This window comes from Eimeria tenella, genomic scaffold, assembly GCF_000499545.2.
Source record: "Eimeria tenella Houghton genomic scaffold, Eth_scaff110, whole genome shotgun sequence".
In the NCBI taxonomy this organism is placed as follows: domain Eukaryota; phylum Apicomplexa; class Conoidasida; order Eucoccidiorida; family Eimeriidae; genus Eimeria; species Eimeria tenella.
The window spans coordinates 62,746-84,444 of NW_013541475.1; the positions used below are offsets into that span (position 1 = coordinate 62,746).

The 21,699-nt window shown below is 46.7% G+C and overlaps 3 protein-coding genes across 3 annotated transcripts; 1 reads left to right on the forward strand and 2 right to left on the reverse strand.

Annotated features, from left to right (window-relative positions):
- Positions 1-1,494: 1,494 nt before the first annotated feature.
- Positions 1,495-4,227, reverse strand: ETH_00002565 (uncharacterized protein; the record flags this gene model as incomplete). Its single annotated transcript, XM_013372904.1, has 8 exons — positions 1,495-1,856; positions 1,975-2,080; positions 2,166-2,246; positions 2,513-2,626; positions 3,170-3,214; positions 3,391-3,573; positions 3,752-3,789; positions 4,185-4,227. The coding sequence occupies 8 exons, from the start codon at positions 4,225-4,227 to the stop codon at positions 1,495-1,497; spliced, it is 972 nt and encodes a 323-aa protein (XP_013228358.1).
- Positions 4,228-7,611: 3,384 nt separating this feature from the next.
- Positions 7,612-17,236, forward strand: ETH_00002570 (ATP-binding cassette protein subfamily B member 2, putative; the record flags this gene model as incomplete). Its single annotated transcript, XM_013372905.1, has 35 exons — positions 7,612-7,827; positions 7,942-7,994; positions 8,120-8,192; positions 8,357-8,449; positions 8,611-8,718; positions 8,812-8,913; positions 9,135-9,285; positions 9,431-9,595; positions 9,713-9,811; positions 9,966-10,114; positions 10,261-10,338; positions 10,510-10,648; positions 10,780-10,858; positions 10,972-11,053; positions 11,250-11,438; positions 11,640-11,714; positions 11,824-11,988; positions 12,151-12,285; positions 12,628-12,655; positions 12,802-12,922; positions 13,089-13,173; positions 13,377-13,557; positions 13,660-13,761; positions 13,870-13,971; positions 14,140-14,252; positions 14,398-14,493; positions 14,650-14,728; positions 14,984-15,108; positions 15,236-15,352; positions 15,597-15,692; positions 15,826-15,974; positions 16,204-16,303; positions 16,525-16,661; positions 16,807-16,970; positions 17,100-17,236. The coding sequence occupies 35 exons, from the start codon at positions 7,612-7,614 to the stop codon at positions 17,234-17,236; spliced, it is 4,083 nt and encodes a 1,360-aa protein (XP_013228359.1).
- Positions 17,237-18,180: 944 nt separating this feature from the next.
- On the reverse strand, positions 18,181-21,699 carry ETH_00002575 (thioredoxin, putative; the record flags this gene model as incomplete). The annotated part of the gene is made up of 5 exons (XM_013372906.1): positions 18,181-18,336; positions 18,541-18,856; positions 18,999-19,243; positions 19,581-19,772; positions 21,262-21,699. 5 exons carry the CDS (start codon positions 21,697-21,699, stop codon positions 18,181-18,183), a joined length of 1,347 nt encoding a protein of 448 aa, XP_013228360.1.

Sequence of the window (21,699 nt, forward strand, 5' to 3'; positions counted from 1 at the left end):
TGCTCTTCGCCTCTGCTCCCCTATGAGCCGCTTGCTGGAAAGCCTTGCCAGTGCTGCCCACAGTGTCACTGCCGCTACTGCAGCGGCTTCTGATATGTCATTTGGAAGCCAAGTGCAATGGGTAGAGTGAAATGGTACTAGAACGAAGGAACAGCAGTAGCCCGCAACGCGAGGCCCTCTGCTTCTTTACTCAATGCAGTGTCGTGAAGACTCAGCCCCCAGTCGCTAGAAAAAGCTGCTTCTGTCTTGTGGAAGACTCATACTTTTCCGGCAGTGGTTCTTAAACCGAGGAATTCAAATGGGCTGCCGTTGCTAAGTCAAAGCGGCCCCGTACAAGTCGGCAGCGGCCCACGGTTGTGTGGGGTTCGCGGGGTAAATGTGGCCAAAAATTATTCAAAAGGCATTTATTTTATGTCTTATGGCCCAAATTTTGCAAGCAAGTATCGACAGTCGTGTTATTTGGAGCTCCCGTTCAGTAGAAGGCCGGATTAGCAAAAGCAACCTCGCGCTTGAGGCGCCTATGAACCACTACAGTGCTGCAACAGCCTTTTCTTGTGCATTAATCTAGCCTGTTACAACTTATTCAAACTCTTTGCACTTTATGAGAAGGAGCTTCACAATTTTACTCCTCTCAAGGAGAAAATGGTCCATTAACCAGACAAGTGGACAAGACGAAGGCTTGCTGCACTGGTCCCAACAACACATGGGACGCAGCATCAGCAAAATTCATCTTTTCCACTTTTGCATCTTTTGCATTTATTTCTTTGCACAACTGGCCTCCAACTTTGCAAATTCCCCCCACACTTCTCCCTGGCTTCCTCCCCCCTATATCTTGTCAACAGAAGCTTCTTCTCATTTACTAATTTGCTGCTTTCTCATGAGCTGTAGTGCTTCACTAAGCTGCTGCCCTCTCGAGGCAGCTTCTGTGCAACTCCGCAGCACACCAAAAATGTCTCTGGCGAAACAATTAACCCAAAGAAGGCCTATTTGTGCTGCGGCAAACTGCACCAGGAGTTCCCTACGCAGCAGAACACCGAAATCCGATTAAGTACGAAAGTACGGAAGCCTCAGCTTGCTTCTGCAAAGGCGTATATATATATACATTACATAATATATATACATATAAGATAAATATATAATATAGACTATATTTATTATATAATGTATAATATATATTAATATACATATATATATATGTATGGGTTGTATCTGGCTGGGATCAGTGTTCTTAAGCTTCACCTATGGCGTAAAATGATTGCAGCAGCTAATCAGTTTCAAACTCCACACTGCAACAAAATGCTGAAGTCATAATATGTAAAAAACAAAAACGGAGGGAAAGTAGCAGCAAAATAAAAGCAGGATGGTTAACAACGCTGGGACCTTGAGCAACCCAAAACTCAGAAAGAGCCCAACACTTGTTGTTGTTAAGAGGCCAGGCGCTGCGGAGAGCAGCGGGCCAAAAGGGCAAGTTCAGAAGTTTCCAATTGAAGTCTGTTAGGTTGAAGGACTTGAATTCATTTGCCGCTGCCGCCTCTGTTCACGCAGCTTCATAAGGTCTTGCAGCTGCAAATTCACATCCTTGTATGCAGAAGGCTGAGATTCACAACTCTGGGAGCCAAGTGGTTCCCCCTCTGCTCTCCCTTTGCTGCCATCAGCAGCAGCAGGTGCTGCAGCACTTGCTGCTGAAGCTGCTGCCTTTGAAGAGGAGCTGCCGGGGGCATCGTCAGATGCTACGCATGCAGCAGAAGCAGAAGAGGGCTTTGTCGATGAAGAAACCTCAGCAGGTCCTTCTGACGGCTTCGGGTCTGGATTCCTACTCCGTTCAGCCATCTGCTGGCGTTCAACAAATTCGAAAACTGAAAAAAACGCAGGAAAACACAGAATTGATATGCAAAATTGTGCGGCAATACATCGGATGCCACACTGGACCAAGTGTGCAACAGGCGGTGCGCGGGAAAGCTGAGGTGTACGTACACTCGGACTGCACGGCGATCGGGTCGCTGAGCACCCGGGGGCTCCATATCTTCAAACAACGGCCAGTGAGCGGGTCAATTGCGCATACATGCGGCAAGGAAGTGACCTGAAACAAAAAAAATAAATGCAAATAATGCAGAAATACAAAAAAAAAATGCAAGTGGAAAGCGGATCGGCAGGGGAGTACCCACGCGGTAGACGTCAAGGAAAATTTGACCTTCCTCGCACTTGTCAGTTCTTTGCCAAAAGATGAAAAAGTCTTTTATCAAGTCCTAAAACGCAAAGCAAAGGCACTGGAGGCACAAACAAAAGCCTTTCGCGTTCCAGTAAGCCCTCAGTCTACAACAGAGTTGGCCTAGCCCAAAAGAAATGCTATACAACTTTTGGGGGCCTCCCAGGGGGGACCCCCCGGGGCCCCCCGGGGGCTCTGCCTCGGACTAGGCCCGCCCTAACTGCTTCCAAACTATTCAAGTGAGTTCATTTCGAATTAAGAGAAATAAATTAAATGGCACAGACCAAGAACTCCAAAAGTACTAACCTGAACTACTTCTGCCTTCCAGATGTCTCTGTTGAGTCGCAGAGACTCAAAGGCGTCCACCTGCTGAATGCTAACCAGCAGCCATTTCTTCTGGGCTCGGGCCAGCTCTCTAGCCTGCGGCAGTTCATAAACCCCCGCAGAAAAAATTTTGCGAATTTTCAACAAGTTTCCTAAAACTCTAATAATTGAAAGCAACCAAATTTGAATGTGCGCAATGCAAGAAAGCTCTTTTGCATTTCCTGGTCAAAAAATGGACACTCACACAGGACCTGCAGTGGCAGCAGCCACCAAAGAAAAGGCAAAATTAATTTGGAAAGGAAATAAAACTTGCATGCATCAAAGTTAACTTTTCAACTTGCTGCACTCCCGGCTGCTGCAGCTTACTCGGGAAAAAGGCTCTGGGCAAGACAGTCCACCCGGCAATTCAAAAAGTTCGCGAAATGCCACAGTGCCAGCCGACGACTCCACGGCGAGTGTAGTTACATTTCGTGGAGTGTCTATTCACAACAGAATGTGCCCCGCGAACTTGAACTAAAAATAAAAGAACGCGAAATTTGAAGATATTTTTGCGCAAAATTGCAAATTGAACGCCGCATCGTCCAACGAAACCCTCCGCCCTTCATGCATTCCGGTGTCTAGACAGCTGAGTGATCTTACAGCCTGTGGAGCCTCCGCCCAGGCCTCCTTGATGAAACGAAGGGCCTGAGAAGAATTATTTGACAAAAAACAAACAAAAGCGCAAAAAGTGTATATTTCGAAAGTTTTTTGCAACTGAATACCGGAATCAAGCATCCAGTTTTGCCGAGCAGTACAGACAGTGCAGGGGGGTCATTCAACTCGCACTTGCTTTTCAATTAAGTCTTAAGTAAAAAATTCACAATTCGCTGCAGCAGCACGTATGCAAAAAGGAAAACGAGAAACTCACTCAAAAGAGTTTGTGAATATTCTGGATCTGGGGCTCTCAACTCCTCCACAGGCTCCACTGGAGTGCTGCCCCTGTCGTTCCCCGCCGTGCTGTCCACGTAGAGGGAAGCTGCTACATTAATGTCGCCTCCAGCTCGCTGCAATTAAACAATTAAAAAAGAAGACAAAAGGCTCGCATTTCCCTCCACTTCCCACGGCCACGTGGGTAGAAGGGGGGGCCCTCAGGACTCCGCGAGAACATGGGGGGAAAAGCAATCATTTGGTATTTAGTTCCTCCGTCTCAGACATTTTTAAAAGTAATTTGGAACTGCTTACCTCTAAGAAACGCCGCGCAGTGTCGGCATCGGGGATCCCTAATGGCACCAGCCAGACGCAAGGCAGCGCAGTGTACATACAGCCACATGAAGAGGGGCTTCAAAAGCAGCGTTTAGTGCAAAGCCATCAGATATAAAAGTCTGTGTCCAATTAAGTGGGTGAAAGGGAAAAGGCCCGCTTCTGGGGACAGCAGCAGCTGCCGGCAGCCCCAGCAGCAGTGACTCATCCTTAGCGTGTACGCTGGGACTCCAGCAGCAGCAAAAGTGGGGCTGCAGAAGCAGCTCTAGCTTTAAAAGTTGGTCCTATTTGCTGGCAATTGGGGGCTCTTTCGCGGATTAGAAGCTGTCTTTGGCTGCACAGAAAGCGTCTTCGTGCAGCTCAATTCTTTTCAAAAAAGATAATTGCAAAAGCCGACAAGAAAGCGAAGATTTACCGGCGAAGCCCATTAAGACGGGAATCGCCTCCGAGGGGTCCATCCTTCCTGCCCTCTCCTTTGCAGGTTCTCCTAGAGGGTAGTGGCCGCGTGGCTGACTGCACTTTGAGGAACTTCAGCTCTTGGTATAGAATATTTCAACAAAAAGATTCAATAAAATACAAAGTAGCCTCCATTAGTGGAAACTTCAACACCAGCGCTGCAGTGTATCCTCACCTCCGCGTGGGGCCCCCAGCCAGTACCCTGCAGTTCAACTTCCGAGATCTGCAAATTAACCGCTGCCCCTATGTCCTGCTACCTCCATTTCTTGCAATTCTAAACAAAATAATTGAAAATATGTAATTCGATAAAGCCACTCCGTCATTTCATGTTGGCTTTTCGAGCAGTAAACTGTTGAACACCCTCAGCTTTCCCCGCGAGATTTGAGGAAGCAACAAAATCTGAAGTCAGTCGATACTTCCGCAGAGTGCAGCTGCTTATTTAGGGGAAGGTCATACGATCAATAGAGTCAGCTGCTTCAGTCTGTCAGTGTCTCGCCGGCAAGCTGTATTCAATATGCTGGGCTGCAGCATCTGCGTAGTTTTCATGTCATTGCTGCACTGGCTTTCATTAAAAAGTATTTTTGAAAGACTTCTATAACATTTAAAAGACTTTTATAACATCTAAAAGACTTTTGGGGGGATTTTTCGGGCCGCGAACCCTGTGGAGGTAACTTACAGCCAATGGGTCCACTAGTGGCATGACTGCTGAGAGCATTGGCCAACTGGAAACTGAGGGGAGCAAACTGGGGCACCACAGCCTAGGCTGTCTACAGAGCAGCACAATAATAAAGCGGACCAGTGGACCTTTTCCCAGATTTGCAAATTCTGCACAGGCTTTGCAATGGAGTCAGAGACCTAGCTAGAAAGCCATTGGACTGGGAATGTCCAGCAGCAGCGTAACTGCAGAAAGAAGAAACAGCTGCCTTTCTCGTTCTGAATTTGCGTTGCAGTAATAGGGGCTCCAGCTTTCCTGTTAAGAGCCTGTCCCTGGTGTCCAGTAACAAACAGAGCTACGCTTATAATGGCAGGTTTGTTTCTGTGCGTGGAAACACTTGTGCTGCACCATGGTAGGCTATGGATCAGCTGACAGTGAAGCAGTTTGAAGCATGAGGCACTAAAGCTAGCATTCACAACCACTGCTTAGTTTCAATGAAGCCTTTGGACATTGCTTTAGTAGCGAAAACAATGGGCCTCCAGTGCACTTTCAGCGTCTATTCAACAAATCCTCAAATTTCATTGAAAACAATCATTATGTGCATGAGGAATGCGCATGCTTGAGCTTTCGTCTAACATGGACCAATGGTCATGTGCCCGCTTATATGGAGGTCCGGAAGACAGGCTCATTTCGTGCCCTCAGAATCCAGCTTCAGCTTTGAGCTCTGCCAAAAGGCACTTTGAGCATTCGGGAAACCAGCGCCCTCACGTTTCCCGAGGAAAGCTTGTGCATTTAGAGTACATAATTTATATTTTGCTTATTTAAACAAACTGCAATTCTACTTGAGGAAGCTGGCTCGCTTATGAAGCTGGGAAGCGGTCCCAAATGCCTTGCGCATCCCCGGTTAGCAGTGGAGAGCTGCAGCCTTTAGGGGTCAAAGTGAAGTATCTTCAGCTAGCCTGGTGTATATCCTACAGTGTTAGAGGCCCTTCGCCTTATATTCACCATATATGATTGTCATAGGGGAAAGCAGTTGTTGTATTTCCGCGGAAAGCGAGCTAGGAACCAGAGGCCGGGTACAAAGAACCCGTCTGCAGAAGGCTTCTCCGGTAAAGTCTGTTCCACGCCGCTTGTGAGGTGCCGCGCCATGAAGAAGCGCAGATACCAGAGTTCTGCATGAGGAAATACTGGAAATAGGGGCTAGAGAGTTGAAGACCTCACGATAGAGGATGTCGGGCGTGTGCACTGAAAAGCAGATGGCAAGTTTCTGTAAAATTGGCTGTTTCCAATCAGCACAATAAATAGCCCCTTGTCCGGGGGCAAACGGCTGTAGTTCAGCACTCAAGACCAGTTGGATCAGAGCACCAATTGACTAGTAAGGAGCCACGCTCGGCGCGCCGGGGCGCGTGATATGCGGGTGAGGGAGGCACATTTGTACAGTTGAGTGGAACAGGTAAAAGCATCAAGCTCTGGTTAAGGAGTTTTTAGGACCGGTCTGGGGTGATGCTGCATCCCATCCCCAATCCAATGAGCCGCTGAAATGACAGTCCGATAGTTCCCACCCCGTGTACCCGCACTACTCCTCCCTCCTGAATTTTTCCGAGCACTGTGCACTCTCGCTTAAGTTTCTGTCGGCCTAAATCATTGTTTACTTTCAGTGACTGCAGCTAGTCTGTCACCATGGATGAGCTCGTTCCGTAGCAAAGCCCCAGCGAGAAGGGCGGGTTCGAAGAAGGAACACAGCACTACGCACACTGCCTAAAGACGAACACCACCTTTATTCTGAACCGTTTTATTGAAGTTTAGGGTTTCTGAGGGTAGCACGTCAAGTTGTTGGCAGGCCCTGGTGACAAACTGGTACGGATTGAAGGTGAGGCTTGTAGTGAATTCGGTTTTTCTTCAACTCGGGTGCAGATAGAAGTAAAGTGTTATGCGCCGACCGTTGGATTATTCTGCTTTTCGGCTGAAAACAAAATGAAGCCCCAAGAAGGCTTCTGGCGTGACAGAAGTCTGTGTTGGTGGCATGAGGCGCAACCACCTTCGTTACCTGTGTGTAGTGTACGGAACTGCGGTCCCCGACATCAGCTAGCTAATGCTTGCAGGGGCTTATTTCTCCGTAGAAATGGATTTTATACTCATATAATATGCCTCTTTTGTTGCTATTTAGCGAGCTAGGATCCCCTGATCGCACTACTGCCAAGCTGGCCTGTTTCAACAGACATAGCTCCTCCAGCTACACACCTGCCGAATCAGCGGCAATTTGCTCTCAATTTACCATAAATGCCCCCAGGAAATAGTATTGGTACTTCTGGGTTTAAGTCGGACGCGAAATTCTGTGCTTTCAGTGCTCCGCAGTCCGTTGGAACAGCTTGTGTGCAATCAAGGATCCAAAGTTCCTTGGCGATGTTGATGCGCACATTTTATCCTGTTCTACAGATTTGAAAATTCGATCTGCTGAGTCACTCCGCGCAATATTTTTATAAATATTTCGCAATACTCTCGAGACAGCCCTGCTTCAGCTGGACGGAGTGGGACTGGCTAAGCTGAGACTGTTGTTCTGTTGTAGCTGACTATCGTGTGACTTCTTCGGCTTCCTCCTGCTCAAAGTGCTCATCAGGAAAGTGCCGTGGACTAGCACTTTCATCGTTCTGCTGTGGCCCCGTTGTTCTGGCCCAGATTGTCTTCGACAGCGGCCACAGCTTTCACTGGGACCAGCTCTTAAGGCGGCAAAATGAGTGATTCGAAGAATCCTGCGGAGCCTGAGAGCTCCTCTATGCTGCCACAGAGCGACCAAAATGCTGCTGATGCCCCTCAAGAGCTAAACCCTGCAGAAGCCCCTCCAGGTGCTGGGGAAAACAATGCGAACGTGGCCCCGAAGACCAGCAAGGACCAGCGTGCGTTGGAGATATCTGAAAACGCCGTGAAGTACAAACGGGCTGCAGACGAGGTGAACTACAGACACAAGCGATGATCTGCATTTGAGTATACCTCTTGGCGAGTGCAGCTGTGCTGTTCAGCAGACTAACGCTGCACAAGTAATTTGCTTGTGACACTGACGCAGCCGAAGCATCGTAAAAAGTCTGGATGGCACGACGACATTTTCGCTTCCTTCAGGTCGGTCTTTGATGAATAAATGCAGCAAATTTTCCCAAATAATGTTATAGTTAGAGTGGATTGGGTGTGATCTTGTGTATGCCTGGATCTTATAAAAAGAGCTGCACTTACTTTACTTGCTGCAGGCATGCGAGTAAACTGGATATTGTCTTGATTCTTTGTGGAGGCACTGCCAGTGCCAGCGTCGGGGCTTTGTTGGTAAGGCGTTCGGTCCAGCGGAGTAAATAATCACAGTTTGCAATTTCGTCTTTGGCAAAAACTATGTTTTGAACTGCGTTCATCTGCATCCCGTCTCAATTCTCCCGCATCTTTGTCCTCTATTGGCCCCCCTTTTGAATATTTTTGCCAAATTTTGTTCTCAGCCGGTCTTCTTTCTCATTTTTGGCAACCTTCTTGAGGAAATGAGCACGACTCTGGACACCAGCTACTATGTTAAAATCATGGCTTGGCTAGGAGTAGGCTCGGGACGAATCCATCAAATGCTGCTCAAAACTAGATCTTGTTCTTTCAAATGTTTGCACTACAGAGCAGCCGTATTCCTTAGAGCAAGTGGGGGTATCTGTACTGAAACAAAAATGCCCGGACTTTCGTATGCTTGTGTTCTGTGTTTGCGCAGTTTGGAGCCTTCATCGCAGCTTGGATTTCGACGTCTTGTTTTGAAATCGTCGCCGATAGACAGTCGAAGGCGTTCAAGGAATCTTATTTTAAGTCGATTATTCGACAGGTCCGACTTTATTTGCATCTGCTCTATTGAAGTGAGAACTTGGTGAAGGGCTCGAACGCTGATGCATGCTCGCGCATGTTGAACTTGACTCAGGAAATGGCTTGGTATGACCAGTCCAACGTGGCCAGCTTAGCTTCACGCATGGAAGCGAATGTGGCTTCCATCCGGAGCGGAATCGGGTTGAAACTGTCAATGGTGAGGCTTTATTCACGGATTTTGGTTGAGTGGAAGTCTTGATTCGACAGTATTGCAGCTTTCTAGAGCTGGTTTGCCTGCCAAAGACGCAACTTATCCCCGACAGCACACATTGGCGGTAAAAACGTGGCCACAAAAACTTATTTCTCCGCCACCGCCCACAATGGCTTATGCTTCGAAACCCGGTTGTGCAGCGCATGAATGTCTTCCCATGCATGCAGCTTATTCAGCTTTCCACAGTGGTTGTTGGCGCCATTGCTGTTGGTTTTATTAAAAGCTGGAAGCTTACGCTTGTCTCTGCGGCGGCAGTTCCCGTTGTCTTAGGTTTTGGCCTCTTGGTTGGTTGGGCTGTTCGCAAGCAGGAAAGCGACAGTAAGCCGCCCTTCAAGAACTTTCTGGGGACAGTTGCCAACGACAACGCCAGGCATATCATTGCTTAATGTTGTCAGTACTCATATGATCTGGATTTTGTGTGCGCGTTTCCTCCTGTGCTGTGCATGTAATTCCCCAACAACAGCTATGGATTCCTACGCCAGTGCTGGAAGCGTTAGTGAGGAGGCGTTTATGTCAATAAGAACAGTCGTATCTCTTGGAATAGAAGGATTAATGTCACAGAAATATAAAAGCAAGCTCGAGGAAGCTGAACGGGCCGCGCTTCATGCAACCTTTTGGGTGGCATTGGGTGAGCTCATACGCTTCTGCAGTGGGAGCTTCTTTTTCAACATGTCTTGGCAAAGCAGATGCAAGGAGTAAAAAGCTGATATCTCATGCACTGCATCTCGCAAATTACTTCATGCAGGCCTGGCTGGGTTGATGACCTCAATGTTCTTGATGAGCTCTTTGGCCTTGTGGTATGGAGGAGAGCTTCTGGCCAACAGCACAGAGGATGCTCTTAAAGGTACGCCCAGGGTTTCGTTCTTTGGCCGATGAAATTGATCAGTCTCGTCAGTACAAACTACTCGCATTAGTTCGCGTCTCATGCTTAGTCTAGACTTGATTGAGAACTGTGGGTAACTAAGGACATTAGCTGTGTTCTTTGTTTTTCTCTTTAGTCTTGACAGTTCCAGTGGACGAAAACGATCCTTCTACGTGGCCAAAGCCGGAGTTCTCGGGTGCAAGTGCAATTACAGTCTTCTTTTGCATTTTCATCGGAGCATTTTCTCTGGGTCAAATCATCAACAATGTCACGGCGTTGGTCAAGGTTAGCATATCTACTTCAGTGAACCAGCAACTGCATGTGACTAGAAAGGCAGTGGGTACTCATTCTAGCAGAAACAGAGCAGAGAGTCAGTTGCACTAGATAGAATGGCTGCATTGTAGCTTGTCTTTTGTCTGCTCTGCTTTTAGGCAAATACTGCGGCAATGGATTTGGAAGAAGTCATCGGACGGACTTCAGCCATTGACCCGCTTGCCAGCGGAGGCCGTGTAAGTAGTGAAGTGCCACCCGCGACAAGTATTAGGATAACTATAGTGGGCAAAGGGGCACTACAACGTGCCGCCTTGCGTCGGCAGGCACGATTCTCCACTTTGAAATAAACTGCATTCTTTTTAAAGTCGGGAAATACAGGCATTTGGCCTGCGGACGCGTTCTTGCAGACGGATGTCAAACTTGATGGAGATATCGAGTTCAAAAATGTTGCATTTTCCTACCCATCCCGACCAGATCGTCCTATTTTTACCAATTTGAACCTTCGTATCCCGGCGGGAAAGTGCGTAGCGCTTGTGGGAGGCTCCGGTGAGCATTCCTTATTGACAAGTTACATCCAAAATAGGTTATCTGCTGCAGTTACACTAAACTTATCGAGTTTAAGAAGACCACAGTGATACCCAGAGGTGCTGCTGCAGAAGTTTTTGATGTGCCTGCAGGCTGCGGCAAGTCGACTATTCTGCAGCTGCTTCAACGAGTGTACGACTGCGATAGTGGTACTATCACCGTTGGCGGCATGTAAGTACAAACACATTTTTACATGGGCAAATCACATTTAAAGTGGTAATATAGCGTGCTGATTAAATTCAGCTTCTAGCAACTCTTGTTCACCCTTCTTTGTGCCTCCTTAGACCGACTCGGGACATCAACGTGGCAACTCTAAGGCGACACCTAGGGGTCGTCAGTCAAGAGCCAAGACTTTTTTCAACCACCGTGAGCTTCATCTTCTTTATTGTGGAACTGTGGAATGCACACATGCGAGAAGTGAAGTCTAGTAGCATGTGACGCTGTAAATTTTCTCTTGAACTTCGTAACGCACTATGTACGTGATGGCGCCGCCCAATAGTCGCTCCTGCACACTGTTGGCACAGCACGGTGGTCCTTGTGCCTCATTTCTGTACTGGGTTAGGTGAGAAAAAATATAGAACTTGGGTCACCGGATCCAGTGACTATGGAGCAAGTGATCGCAGCAGCCAAAGAGGCAAACGCTGATGGGTTCATTACCCGCTTCCCTGAAGGATATGAGACGGACTGCGGCGCCTACGGAGGACAACTGTCGGGCGGTCAGAAGCAGCGTATTGCTATCGCGAGAGCACTTGTATGTCATCTTAGTCAAAAGCATTCTAAAGGGAACTGCAAGCGGGCTTGTAGTGATAAATGCGATTATATTTCTCGATATAATTATGTTTATTTTATAGGTTCTGCTGAAGTGCACACACAAACTCGAACATTCGACTAGTAACCCACTTTGAACAGCAAATGCTTGCATGGCTCCAACTTATGCTGCTGCACTGCTCAGATCCGTCGTCCGAACATTTTGATTTTCGATGAAGCCACTTCCGCTCTGGACACTCAATCTGAGAGGGTCGTCCAGGTGGGTGTAATCTCATCCTTACGCATATTAAATCTATTGGAAGTGCCCTTCAACAATTTCAACAGTGCCTTAATATGAAGATGAAATTGTTTTGTGGCTGCCTTGTCAGGAAGCTCTTGACGCACTGGTTCAAACAAGCAAAGCTACAACACTGATTGTTGCCCACCGCCTCAGTACAATCCAGAATGCAGACCTTATTATCGTGCTGGAGCCATCGCCTCAAGGAGCTACTGTCGCACAGCAGGGAACTCACCACGAGCTTATGAAAGACACGGTGAGTCTTGTGCTATTTCATTCACGTTTTAGTGAATTTGAACCTTTAGTTGCGCAACAGGCTTTATTGCTTTCAGCATGCTACTTGTTACTCACTTTACTTTACATGCAAAGCAGTTCTTGGAGTTTTAGAAGGGCGGAAGTTTTGTGTTTTGTCTTACAGTCAGGGCTGTATTATCACTTAGTCTCCAGCCAGATTGTCCCCACCGTCGAGGAAACTGAGGATGACACGAAACCTCAACAAGTCAAGCGGGAAGAGTCTGAAGTTGATGATATCGAGGCCGCTGCACCGAACCAGGTAAAGCATCTTGATAGGGATGCAAGTAGCTTCACTTCGTCTTCCCATTTCATGGGAGTTCAGTAGTAGCAGAAAGTTCGCAAGTACGACTTTCCCTATTTCGAAGGAAATGTCGACAAGTGTCAATGGGCCGTTGAGCTCAACAAATGTACTCAACGTCACAGGAGGACTCAATAGCGTAGGAACTTCAACAGCGTGTTTCCGCTCAATATAGAATTGCGTACTTGATTGGCCGCCAGTTTGAAACCTTCAAAGTTACTTTTGCTCAAATTCAGACCTATGTAGTCCTTCCACTGGAGCTGAATGATACAGTTGTCCTGCTGTATACTTTTGTGGTGGCAGACGTGGCGGGAGTCCATGAAACATGTGGGTAAGTGCCAAAACAAGAGTTACTTATCGTAAGCACCTCGTAACTTTGTCAGCAAGTCGAGACCAAGGAAAAACGGAGCTAGCTGTCATTTCCGACGTATTGGATTACGCTAAGGCTGCTCCTGTGTGTGTTTTGTAAACGCTTAGGAGGGTCTATTGCTCGTGCTTCTCGATCACTGACGCACAGCCCGAATTTTCGCACCTACAGGATTATTTTGAAGCACTGGGCAGTTGTGCTCCTGACTCTTATTGCAGCAGCTTGTGCTGGGTACGGCTGCATTTAAAGCTCAATTCTCCTTTAACTCCTCGTCAGCTCACCTTCCATACTTCTTTGTTTTGTTTGCTTCCACTTGGCAGTACGATGTTGGCATTTTGATGTGATTCATTGACTTATTGCGTTTTCGTTGATCAATTTTTGCGTTTTCTGTCCACAGTGTCATCTTCCCTGTCTTCGGCTACTCGTTCGCGCACTTCATCTCCACCTACTTCAGCCCTGATCCTCAGGCCATTCGTGATGGAGTATGTCGTATAATAGTTTTAAAAGACCAAATTTAAATAATGGAACATACATAACATGGAACACACATGCTCCAAAAAAGCTCCAGGAGTCCTCCATTCGTGCTTCATTGCGTTCGCCCTTGCCTGTCGTCTACTTATTCGCAGTTTTGTGTAGTTAGGAATACTCTTAGAAGCTTTTTAAAATATTTTTACTGGTTTTCCAGGTTGCGAAGTGGGCGTTGATTCTCGTTGGCCTGGGATTCGCCCAAGGAATAGTGGACGCAATCAAGATCTTCGGCATAGATTTCTGTGGCTATAAAGTCGCAACGGCTTTACGAGAAAGGGCTTTCCACCAAACCGTTCACCAAGACATTGCCTTCTTCGATTTGACTGAAAACAATGCAGGTGCCTGTCTTGTTCTGACCAGCAGCAGCCATCAATGTCAGTGAGACAAGTTGTAACAAGTGACAGAAACGGCCAGCGAATGCGCATTTTGCCTTTTTTCAGGGAAATTGTGCAGCATTCTGAGTGCGGATGTCCTCGACGTCAAGGTTGGATGCACCGGCAACGTGGTTTCGGTCGTTCAAGTTTTTGCATCATTCGCCACCGGTGGGCAGCAACGAAGCGCAAGAGTTTGGAAAGCGGGAAGTGCTGCAGTGAACCTCCAGCAAATTTAGCTTTCTGCCACCGTTTTTGTTGCTGCATTTGTGGTTGCAGGTCTTATTATTGCGTTCTGCGGCGAGTGGAGGCTGGCTCTGGTCATCCTCGCGTTTTGCGTGCTATTGGTTCCGGCTAACGTCATCGAGGCCAAAATGGGCAGTACGTTTCCCGCCACCGCTTCCAAGAACGTTGCTGGCCCTATTTCTTTACCAATAAAGTGCTAAATAAATATCATTTTTGTCAAGATTTCTTTATTGTAAAGTGCTCAATAAATATCACTTTTCTCTAGGTTTCTTTATTGCCTGAAATATCGTTTTGATCACGCAGACCCAGCACCTACACACAAAGTACGACACGGTGATGAAGTGAAAGGCGCCCCCATGATCATGAACCAGGCAACTTCTGGAATCCGGGTGGTCAGTGCGTTTGGTCTTGAAGAGGTGAGCATTTTCATGTCTTTATTACCCTATTTATTTATTATTATTATTATTACTATTACTTTTATCGATTATTATCCTCCCAAAGCTCCGAAAATGTAGATGAAAGTCTATTTGTTGGAAATGCTCTGCTGGCTTCCCGCGACAGGTATTCATCAAAAGCTACGTCGAAAACATTGAGAAGGAACAGTCGACGAAGGTCAAAGAAGGACTTGTCCTGGGGCTTGCCTACGGCTTTAGCCAGGTGAAATCAAATACAAATACCATGTCTAGTATATAATATGTGCAATATATTATATGTTTATAATATATATTACTAATATATATATTATATATATATATATATAGCTAGAAACTGAAAAGCAAATGCAGCTTTCTTTTGGGATGACATGTGCCACAGGCAGTAAACTTTTTCGTGAACTGTCTCGCGTTGTGGTACGGCGGCAAGCTGGTGGCTGAAGAGGGTGTGAAATCTGAAGGTGGGTTTTAGGAAACTAGAAAATGTTCAGAACGCGAGAATTCTTCTGGAAAGATATTCAAGAATCTGCATGCACTTCGGGTGTGAACTGTTCCTGTTGGTCCAGTGGTCACTCAGACAATCTCGGGGTGACTTGGGGCTCCCGTGCATTGGACAAACTGTTCATTTCACAGCTGATTCGATTCTGTGCATTCTTTTTGAATAAGTTTCAAGAATGTGCACACACTTTGCGTGTGAACTGCTTCTGATGGCCCAGTGGTCACGCAGACAATCTTCGCGCTTACTTTCGCGGTCTCGTCTGTTGGACAAACTGTTCTGTTCACAACGGATTCGGGGAAAGCGACAGCTGCGGGCCGCCGTGTGTACGACCTGATAGACAGAGTGAGTTTCAGTTTCGTTTCATATTTAGAATTTGTCTCAATTGAGAAAAATCCAGAATACGAGTTTGCCTCAGTCTTGAAATGAACAATTTTCCGGAAATGTTGGGCTGGCCGTTGTTGCTGCTCAGCCCTCCGAGATCGACGTGCGCGACTCCGGAGGGAAAGTTTTAAGCCACGAGACATTCAAAGGAGAGATAGATGTTGACCGCATCAACTTCACTTACCCCACGAGACCCGACAATAGAGTGAGTTGGTGCTGCTGCTCATTTCACAATTCTCTGGTCTAACAGGCAGCAAACCATTCCTCTTTGAGAGTTTACTATACTCTAATAAGCAGCAAATTAACCCCCATTTGGGAGATTAGTTTGTTATAATAAGCAGCAAAGTAATATCCTTTTGGAAGATTACTCTGCTGTTTCTGCTGCTGCAGCAGCAAGCAGCAGCTGTTCGCATTTGAAAGCCTTTCGGTCCTTTTTTGCACAATCTCAGGTCTACAGAAATCTCACATTTTCCATCAAGGAAGGCGAAGCTGTTGCTTTAGTTGGGGCTTCGGGTTGTGGAAAGTCCACCATTGTGCAGCTGGTGGTAAGTTGAATTCTGCCGACTTTGCTGCTGCCGAGGAGAATTCAGCCACGAGGCATCAGATCCTGAAGAGAAACTTGCAGTTTTTCGATGTAAATTTGAAGCTACCAGCATATTTGCATTTGTTTCGCTACAGGAACGCTTTTATGACTTGAAAAGCACCTACAAAGTCAAGCCGGTGTCTCAGTCAGAGCAGGGGGAGCCGAACAAAGAAGCTGAACGCGTGCACATCAGCGAGGGGAGGATTCTGCTGGACGGCGATGACCTTCGTGAACTTAATGTTGTGTAAGTGGCTGCAATTTAATAATTCATTTTATATTTTCCGTGCTGAAAAGAAGCACACTGAAAGATTTGACCCCAATGCCTGGTTTAGGGTTTAGGGTTTTCAGGGTTTAGGGTTTTAGCGTTCAGGATTTAACGCAGAGGGCTTAGCGTTTAGCGCTCAGGGTTTAGGGTTTTCGGGTTTAGGGTTTTACGGTTTAGGGTTTAGTGCTTTGCCATGTGGCTTCCGCAGGTCAGTCCGCCAGCAGGAGGGTCTGGTTAGCCAAGAACCTATTCTTTTTGACATGACAATTGAAGAAAACATTGCGATATCCAAGCCAGGGGCCACTCAGGTAAATGAGGTTTCAAATGCAAGAAGTTTCTGAGTAATGCAAGAAATTCAGACAGTATTGTGTGGTTCTTCTGTGTTTCCGTGGCTGTTAGCTTCCTGAAGACGAAACGACATTCATTCTTTGCCAGAGTTTTCCCAATGGAGGGACTTCCGGTTCTTATTGCATCTGGCAGAGCTTTTGCTGCTCGCATAAATCACTTTGCTGCTTCTTTTGCGCTGCAGGAAGAAATTCGAGAGGCAGCGAAGCTCGCAAATGCTGCTGGATTCATTTCAACTTTCCCCGCTGGCTACGACACCAATGTGGGATCAGGCGGAGCGCAGCTATCTGGAGGGCAGAAACAACGGATTGCAATTGCAAGGTGTGTTCCTTTTTGAAGGTAGTTCTTGAAGTTGTGCGTATTGTTGCTTTTTGTGGTTCCCTTCTACCCAAAGCACGCCCAGCCGTAAGCTGGAAAGCTGAATCCCAGGCAGACAGGTCTTCTGTCGACGGCCTGATTTCTTCAGAGCGCTGATCAGGAAGCCTCGTCTTCTTATTTTAGATGAGGCCACATCTGCACTGGATGTGGAAAGCGAAAAGATAGTGCAGCAGACGATTGACGAGCTGCTGGCGGCGGAGAAGCGCAGCACGATCATAATTGCCCACAGGCTGTCCACTGTTCGCAACGCCGGTAAGTGCATTTCTCGTCGAACCTTCGTCAGAACTGAGCCAGTTGGCGTTAAAAAGGCATTTAAATAGAAATTAAAAGCCTTTCGAAGCTCTTTAGAGCCTAAGTGCGCGTCGAGGCTGCTGCATTCAGATAAAATTGTGGTTCTGACGAACGAAGACAAGCGCGGAAGCCGCGTCGCGGAAGTGGGAACTCACGACGAACTGATGCAAATCAAAGGCGGTTTGTACAGAACCCTCGTTGGACTTGCCAACATTCGTTCGGAGTGACTGCCTGAAGGCAGCTTATACAGAACTAGCGAAACTGCACAGCGCGAGTAAAGTATGTGTCCTGCTGCTCCCCACGCGGCGCCTTCGGCGGCCCAGCTGTCCCACAATTTCCCGCATTTTTGTTTCCAAAAGTTGCAAAAATGAGGCGAACTGCAGCTCCTCTTTATTCCGCACAGCAAGCCTTGTTCTGCCAGCAGTTCCTCTTCAGCGCGGGCTCTTCTTGTTCGAGTTTCCCCGCAACGTTCTCAAGAGCCATTTGCTGCAGGGGCTAAGAAGGCCTCTGCGCGAGCAGCTTTAGCTTTTGCAGCTTTCCGCAAAAGTGGATGTTGAATCGTCGAGCTTTAACAACTCCGGCGCTGCCGCACTTGGCGCTATCGGATCTGCCGTTTTGAACTGCATGCAACTTCGTCAGCTAGACTTTCTCGAGTTCAGCAAGCCTCAGTGGCTGTCCCGCCAGTGCCACTTTCCGGAAATCGCAGCCAAGAGCTGCTAATAAAGCAATTCTTGAGCAGCTACACTTTAACTTCAGAGTGCAGCAACTTTCTAACGCAGAAACTGCAGATCTACTCTAGAATGCAACAAGTGCTGCAGCAGCAGCCCCCGAAACGCCACCCCTCGACCCAGAAAATTCGTGCCGAAATTGGCACACAAGTCATTTGTTTTTGTATGGAGCGCTTCCCGGGCGCACACAGAGTTTGCACGGGCCCGGAGGAGTTGAGAGCTGCGGGGGAGTTGTGAACAAGTTCGTTCTGCTGGCTGCAGCGCTGCAGAGCCAAAAGTTTGCAATTCTGTCTCGGTGGCTGAATAAAGTGAAGAGCTGCGGCCATTTTTTCTTTTTTCTCTTTTTCCTTTTCCTGTTCAAGTCTGCAACTGCGTGAGCCTCTGCGGGAAGCTGCGGGCGCCCCTCACGCGCCCCGGTAACTGCCGAAACCGGAGGGCGCAGTCTAAAGCTCTTCTTTCTTTGTTTCCGACTTTTTCGCATCTTCTTTTGCCTCTTTTCTGTCCACAAACTTCGGCACTTTTGCTTGAGGCACAATCTTGAATCGCGCATCTCCGCTTGAGATGGTTCCCAGCATTTTTCGGATGTGCGGCTTCGTTGCCTGCAGCACATTTGCACGCAAACCTCGAATCGCCACATAAACATTAACTAAATTCTTTCATAAATTAAAACCCCACATAAACACCAAATCATATTCCTTTAAAGACTCCAGAGTGTCTCGACAGCACCCCCCACGGCCCCCTCAATTCAGAAATGGTTCCGTTGCACAAGAAAGCAGCAGCCGATCCGCTGCGAAGCTCCTCACCGGCAAATCGGCTGCGAGCTTCAGAAAGCGAACTTTCTTGTGCGGATTAACTGCAACGACAGTGGGGGTGTTTTTGATGTCGAAGAGCTCAGCCCATTCGGTTTCGGTGTCGAGATCGATCCACATGAAGCGGAAGTCCGGGCCCTTGTCTTGGTGGCCCTCGTAGTCTTCCTTCAGCGACTCCATCATTTCCTGTTCCTCACCTGTCAACTGCCGCCCCCTCTTCGCCAACATCACGCAAACGAACTTGTTGCTCTTCTTGAAACAGATGTCTTGGCTGGACTGTTTGGTCAGTTCCGGAATCGGTTCAACTTTCCTGAATCCGCGCGGAAACCAGCAGCACTTGCGCGCAAACGCCGCTAAAAAGAAGGAAAACTCTTTGTTATTTTAAATAATAATAATGCTAATTGACTAAACTTAAGGATGAATCGAGCTTCGGAAGTGAGAGAAAAACCCACCAAGGCTGCAGCTCCGGGTCGATTTCAGCGGGAGGCGCTGTGTCTGAAAAGCCGCCGCCCATGACGAAAGTTTCGGAGAAGACATTCAGCCAGTCGAAAAGCTTTTGGAATTCAAAAGCGCCTTTATAAACTTCATCTTTTTTGTCTTTTCTCACCACCACCAAATGCGGAAAGCTGGTCACTTTGTACTTCTTCACGGCCTCGGGAAACGAGTCTTTGTTCAGCAACACAAAGGCCAGCTTGTCCTGAAACAACCAGCAGCAAATCAAGACATGTTCTTTCCGGGGCACAGAAATAACATGCTGGTGAATTTACTCTTGAATATTCTTTCAAACTAAATTATGCTTCAGCATCGCACAAATGACAGCGGCAAAATCTCAGCAGAAGGCAGCAAAACTTGTGCAGAAAATGGCAAGACTTGTGTGGAAAATGGCGAAAAATGCGCAGAAAAAGACAAAACTTGTCTTAAAATGGCAAAACTTGTTTAGAAAACGGCAAGATTTGTTTCCAAACTGGCAAAACTTGTCTAGAAAATGGCAAGTTTGACTGGAAAACGGCGGAATTGACCGGAAAATGGCGGACCTTGAAGGCGTTGCTGAGGGCTTTGAGGAGAATGGAGGGTTTGGTGAGTTTGTCGGAAAAGAAAAGCGCCTTCGGCATTTGAACAGTGGAGGCGATGAGGGCCTCGAGCTCTTTTTGGTTCGCCACGGACTTCACATTCGAAGGAATCAAAGGCCGCACCGCCTTCGACAAACTCTCCACGTCCTTCGGGCCCTGAGCGCAGCAGCAGCAGCACCCACACGCCAGCAGCAGCTGCAGCAGCAGCTGCAGCAGCTGCAGCAGCAGCTGCAGCAGCTGCAGCAGCAGCTGCAGCAGCAGCAGCAGCAGCCTCCAGCAGCAACTGCACTAGCGGCGGAAGCTGCAGCAACCACCAGCAGCAACAACAGTAGCAGCAGCAGTAGCTGCAGCAGCAGCTTTCTTGCAAAGGCAGCAAAAAGTACTTTTACGAAGTCACTGCAGCAGCAAACTTGGCAAGAGGTCATACAAGTCCAGACTGAACTTGAATTAAAAATAAATTGGAATTCAATTAAAATTTAACTTGAACTAAAATTTAGATAAATTTGAATTACACTTGAGTTAAAATTTAATTAAAATTTAACTTGAATTAGAATTTAACTAACTTGAATCCAACTTGAACTAGAATTCAACTAAACTCGAATTAAACTTAACTTGACTAAAATTCAATTGAACTTGAACTTGACTTGAATTAATATTTAATTACGCTTGAACTAAAACTTAATTAAACCTGAATTAAGCTTGAATTAAAATCTAATTAAACCTGAATTAAACTTCAATTAAATTTAATTAGACTTGAAATTCAATTAAACTTGGATTAAAATTTAATTAAATTCAAATGAACTAAAACTGAATGGATTTTGAATTAAAATTGGATTAAACTTGGATCGAAACTGAACTGCGGTTGACTTGAAATTGAATTCGATTGGATTTCAACTCAACTTGAACAAAACTTGGAATAAAATTGAATTTATAAATAATTAAAGAGGAATTAAAAACGAACTCCACTTGAATTGAAATTGACTTTGAGGTGAACCGGAGTTGAATTTCACTTCAACCAAACCTGAATTAAACTTGAGTTAAAATAGAGTTAAAAATGAATTAAATTGAATTAAAATTGAATTGAAATTGAATCGAAATTGACTTGGAGCTGAATTTGAGTTAAATTGGACTTGAACTCAATCGACACTGAATTTGAACAGAACTTGAGTTAAATTCGAATTAAAATGAATTAAAAAATGAATTAAAAATAAACTAAAATACCACTGAAATCGATTTAGAGTTAAACTGGAGTCGAACTCAACTCGAACTCAACTGAAACTCAACATGCACAAAACTTGAATAAAACTTCAAATAAAACAGAATTAAAAGAGAATTGAAAGTGCATTAAAGTGGAATTGAAATTCACTTGAGTTGCACTTTGCACTGGAGTTGAATTTGACTCAGACTGAACTTGAACTCAACTGGAACCGAACCGAACTACAGAAAGAATTAAGTAAAACGAATTAAAACGGAACAAAAACGAAACAAGACGAAACAAATAAACAAAACGGGAACAAACAGAATTTGAACTGGCCCTAAACACAGTCAAAGCCGCACTCGACTCAACTGGAGCTGAACTCGAACTGCAAACAACAAAAGCGAATTGAAACTGAAAAGAAACTGAAGTGGGAATCGAACCGCGGACCTGAAAGGTGAACTTGGGAAGCGGAAAAGGGGGAAATATGACGATTTGCGGGAGCCCCGAGGGCGCGTGGTCTTTGCAGAGTTTTGAATTCTGAGAACAGTCGACGGCGAGGACTTGGACAATGCCTTTCATCTTTTTGGCGAAGTGGTCGTACACCCCGTCGATGAGGGCGCGGCTGTCCGCGGAAAGCGGGTCGAAAAACAAAACTGAAAAAACGGAGTTGTCGCGGAACTTGAGGACTTTTCCACTCCAAGTGGCCTCGGAAACGACGCCAATGTCGTGTTTCATGGGGTCGATCAGCGGGCGCGCGGCTGCGGCTTGCTGCAGCAGCAGCAGCAGCAGCAGCGGCGCCGCTGCAGCAGCAGCAGCGCGCCCCCGCAGCAAACTCCGCAGTCCTCCGCACAAACCCGACGCGCCTCCTTTCACGGCCAAACCCAT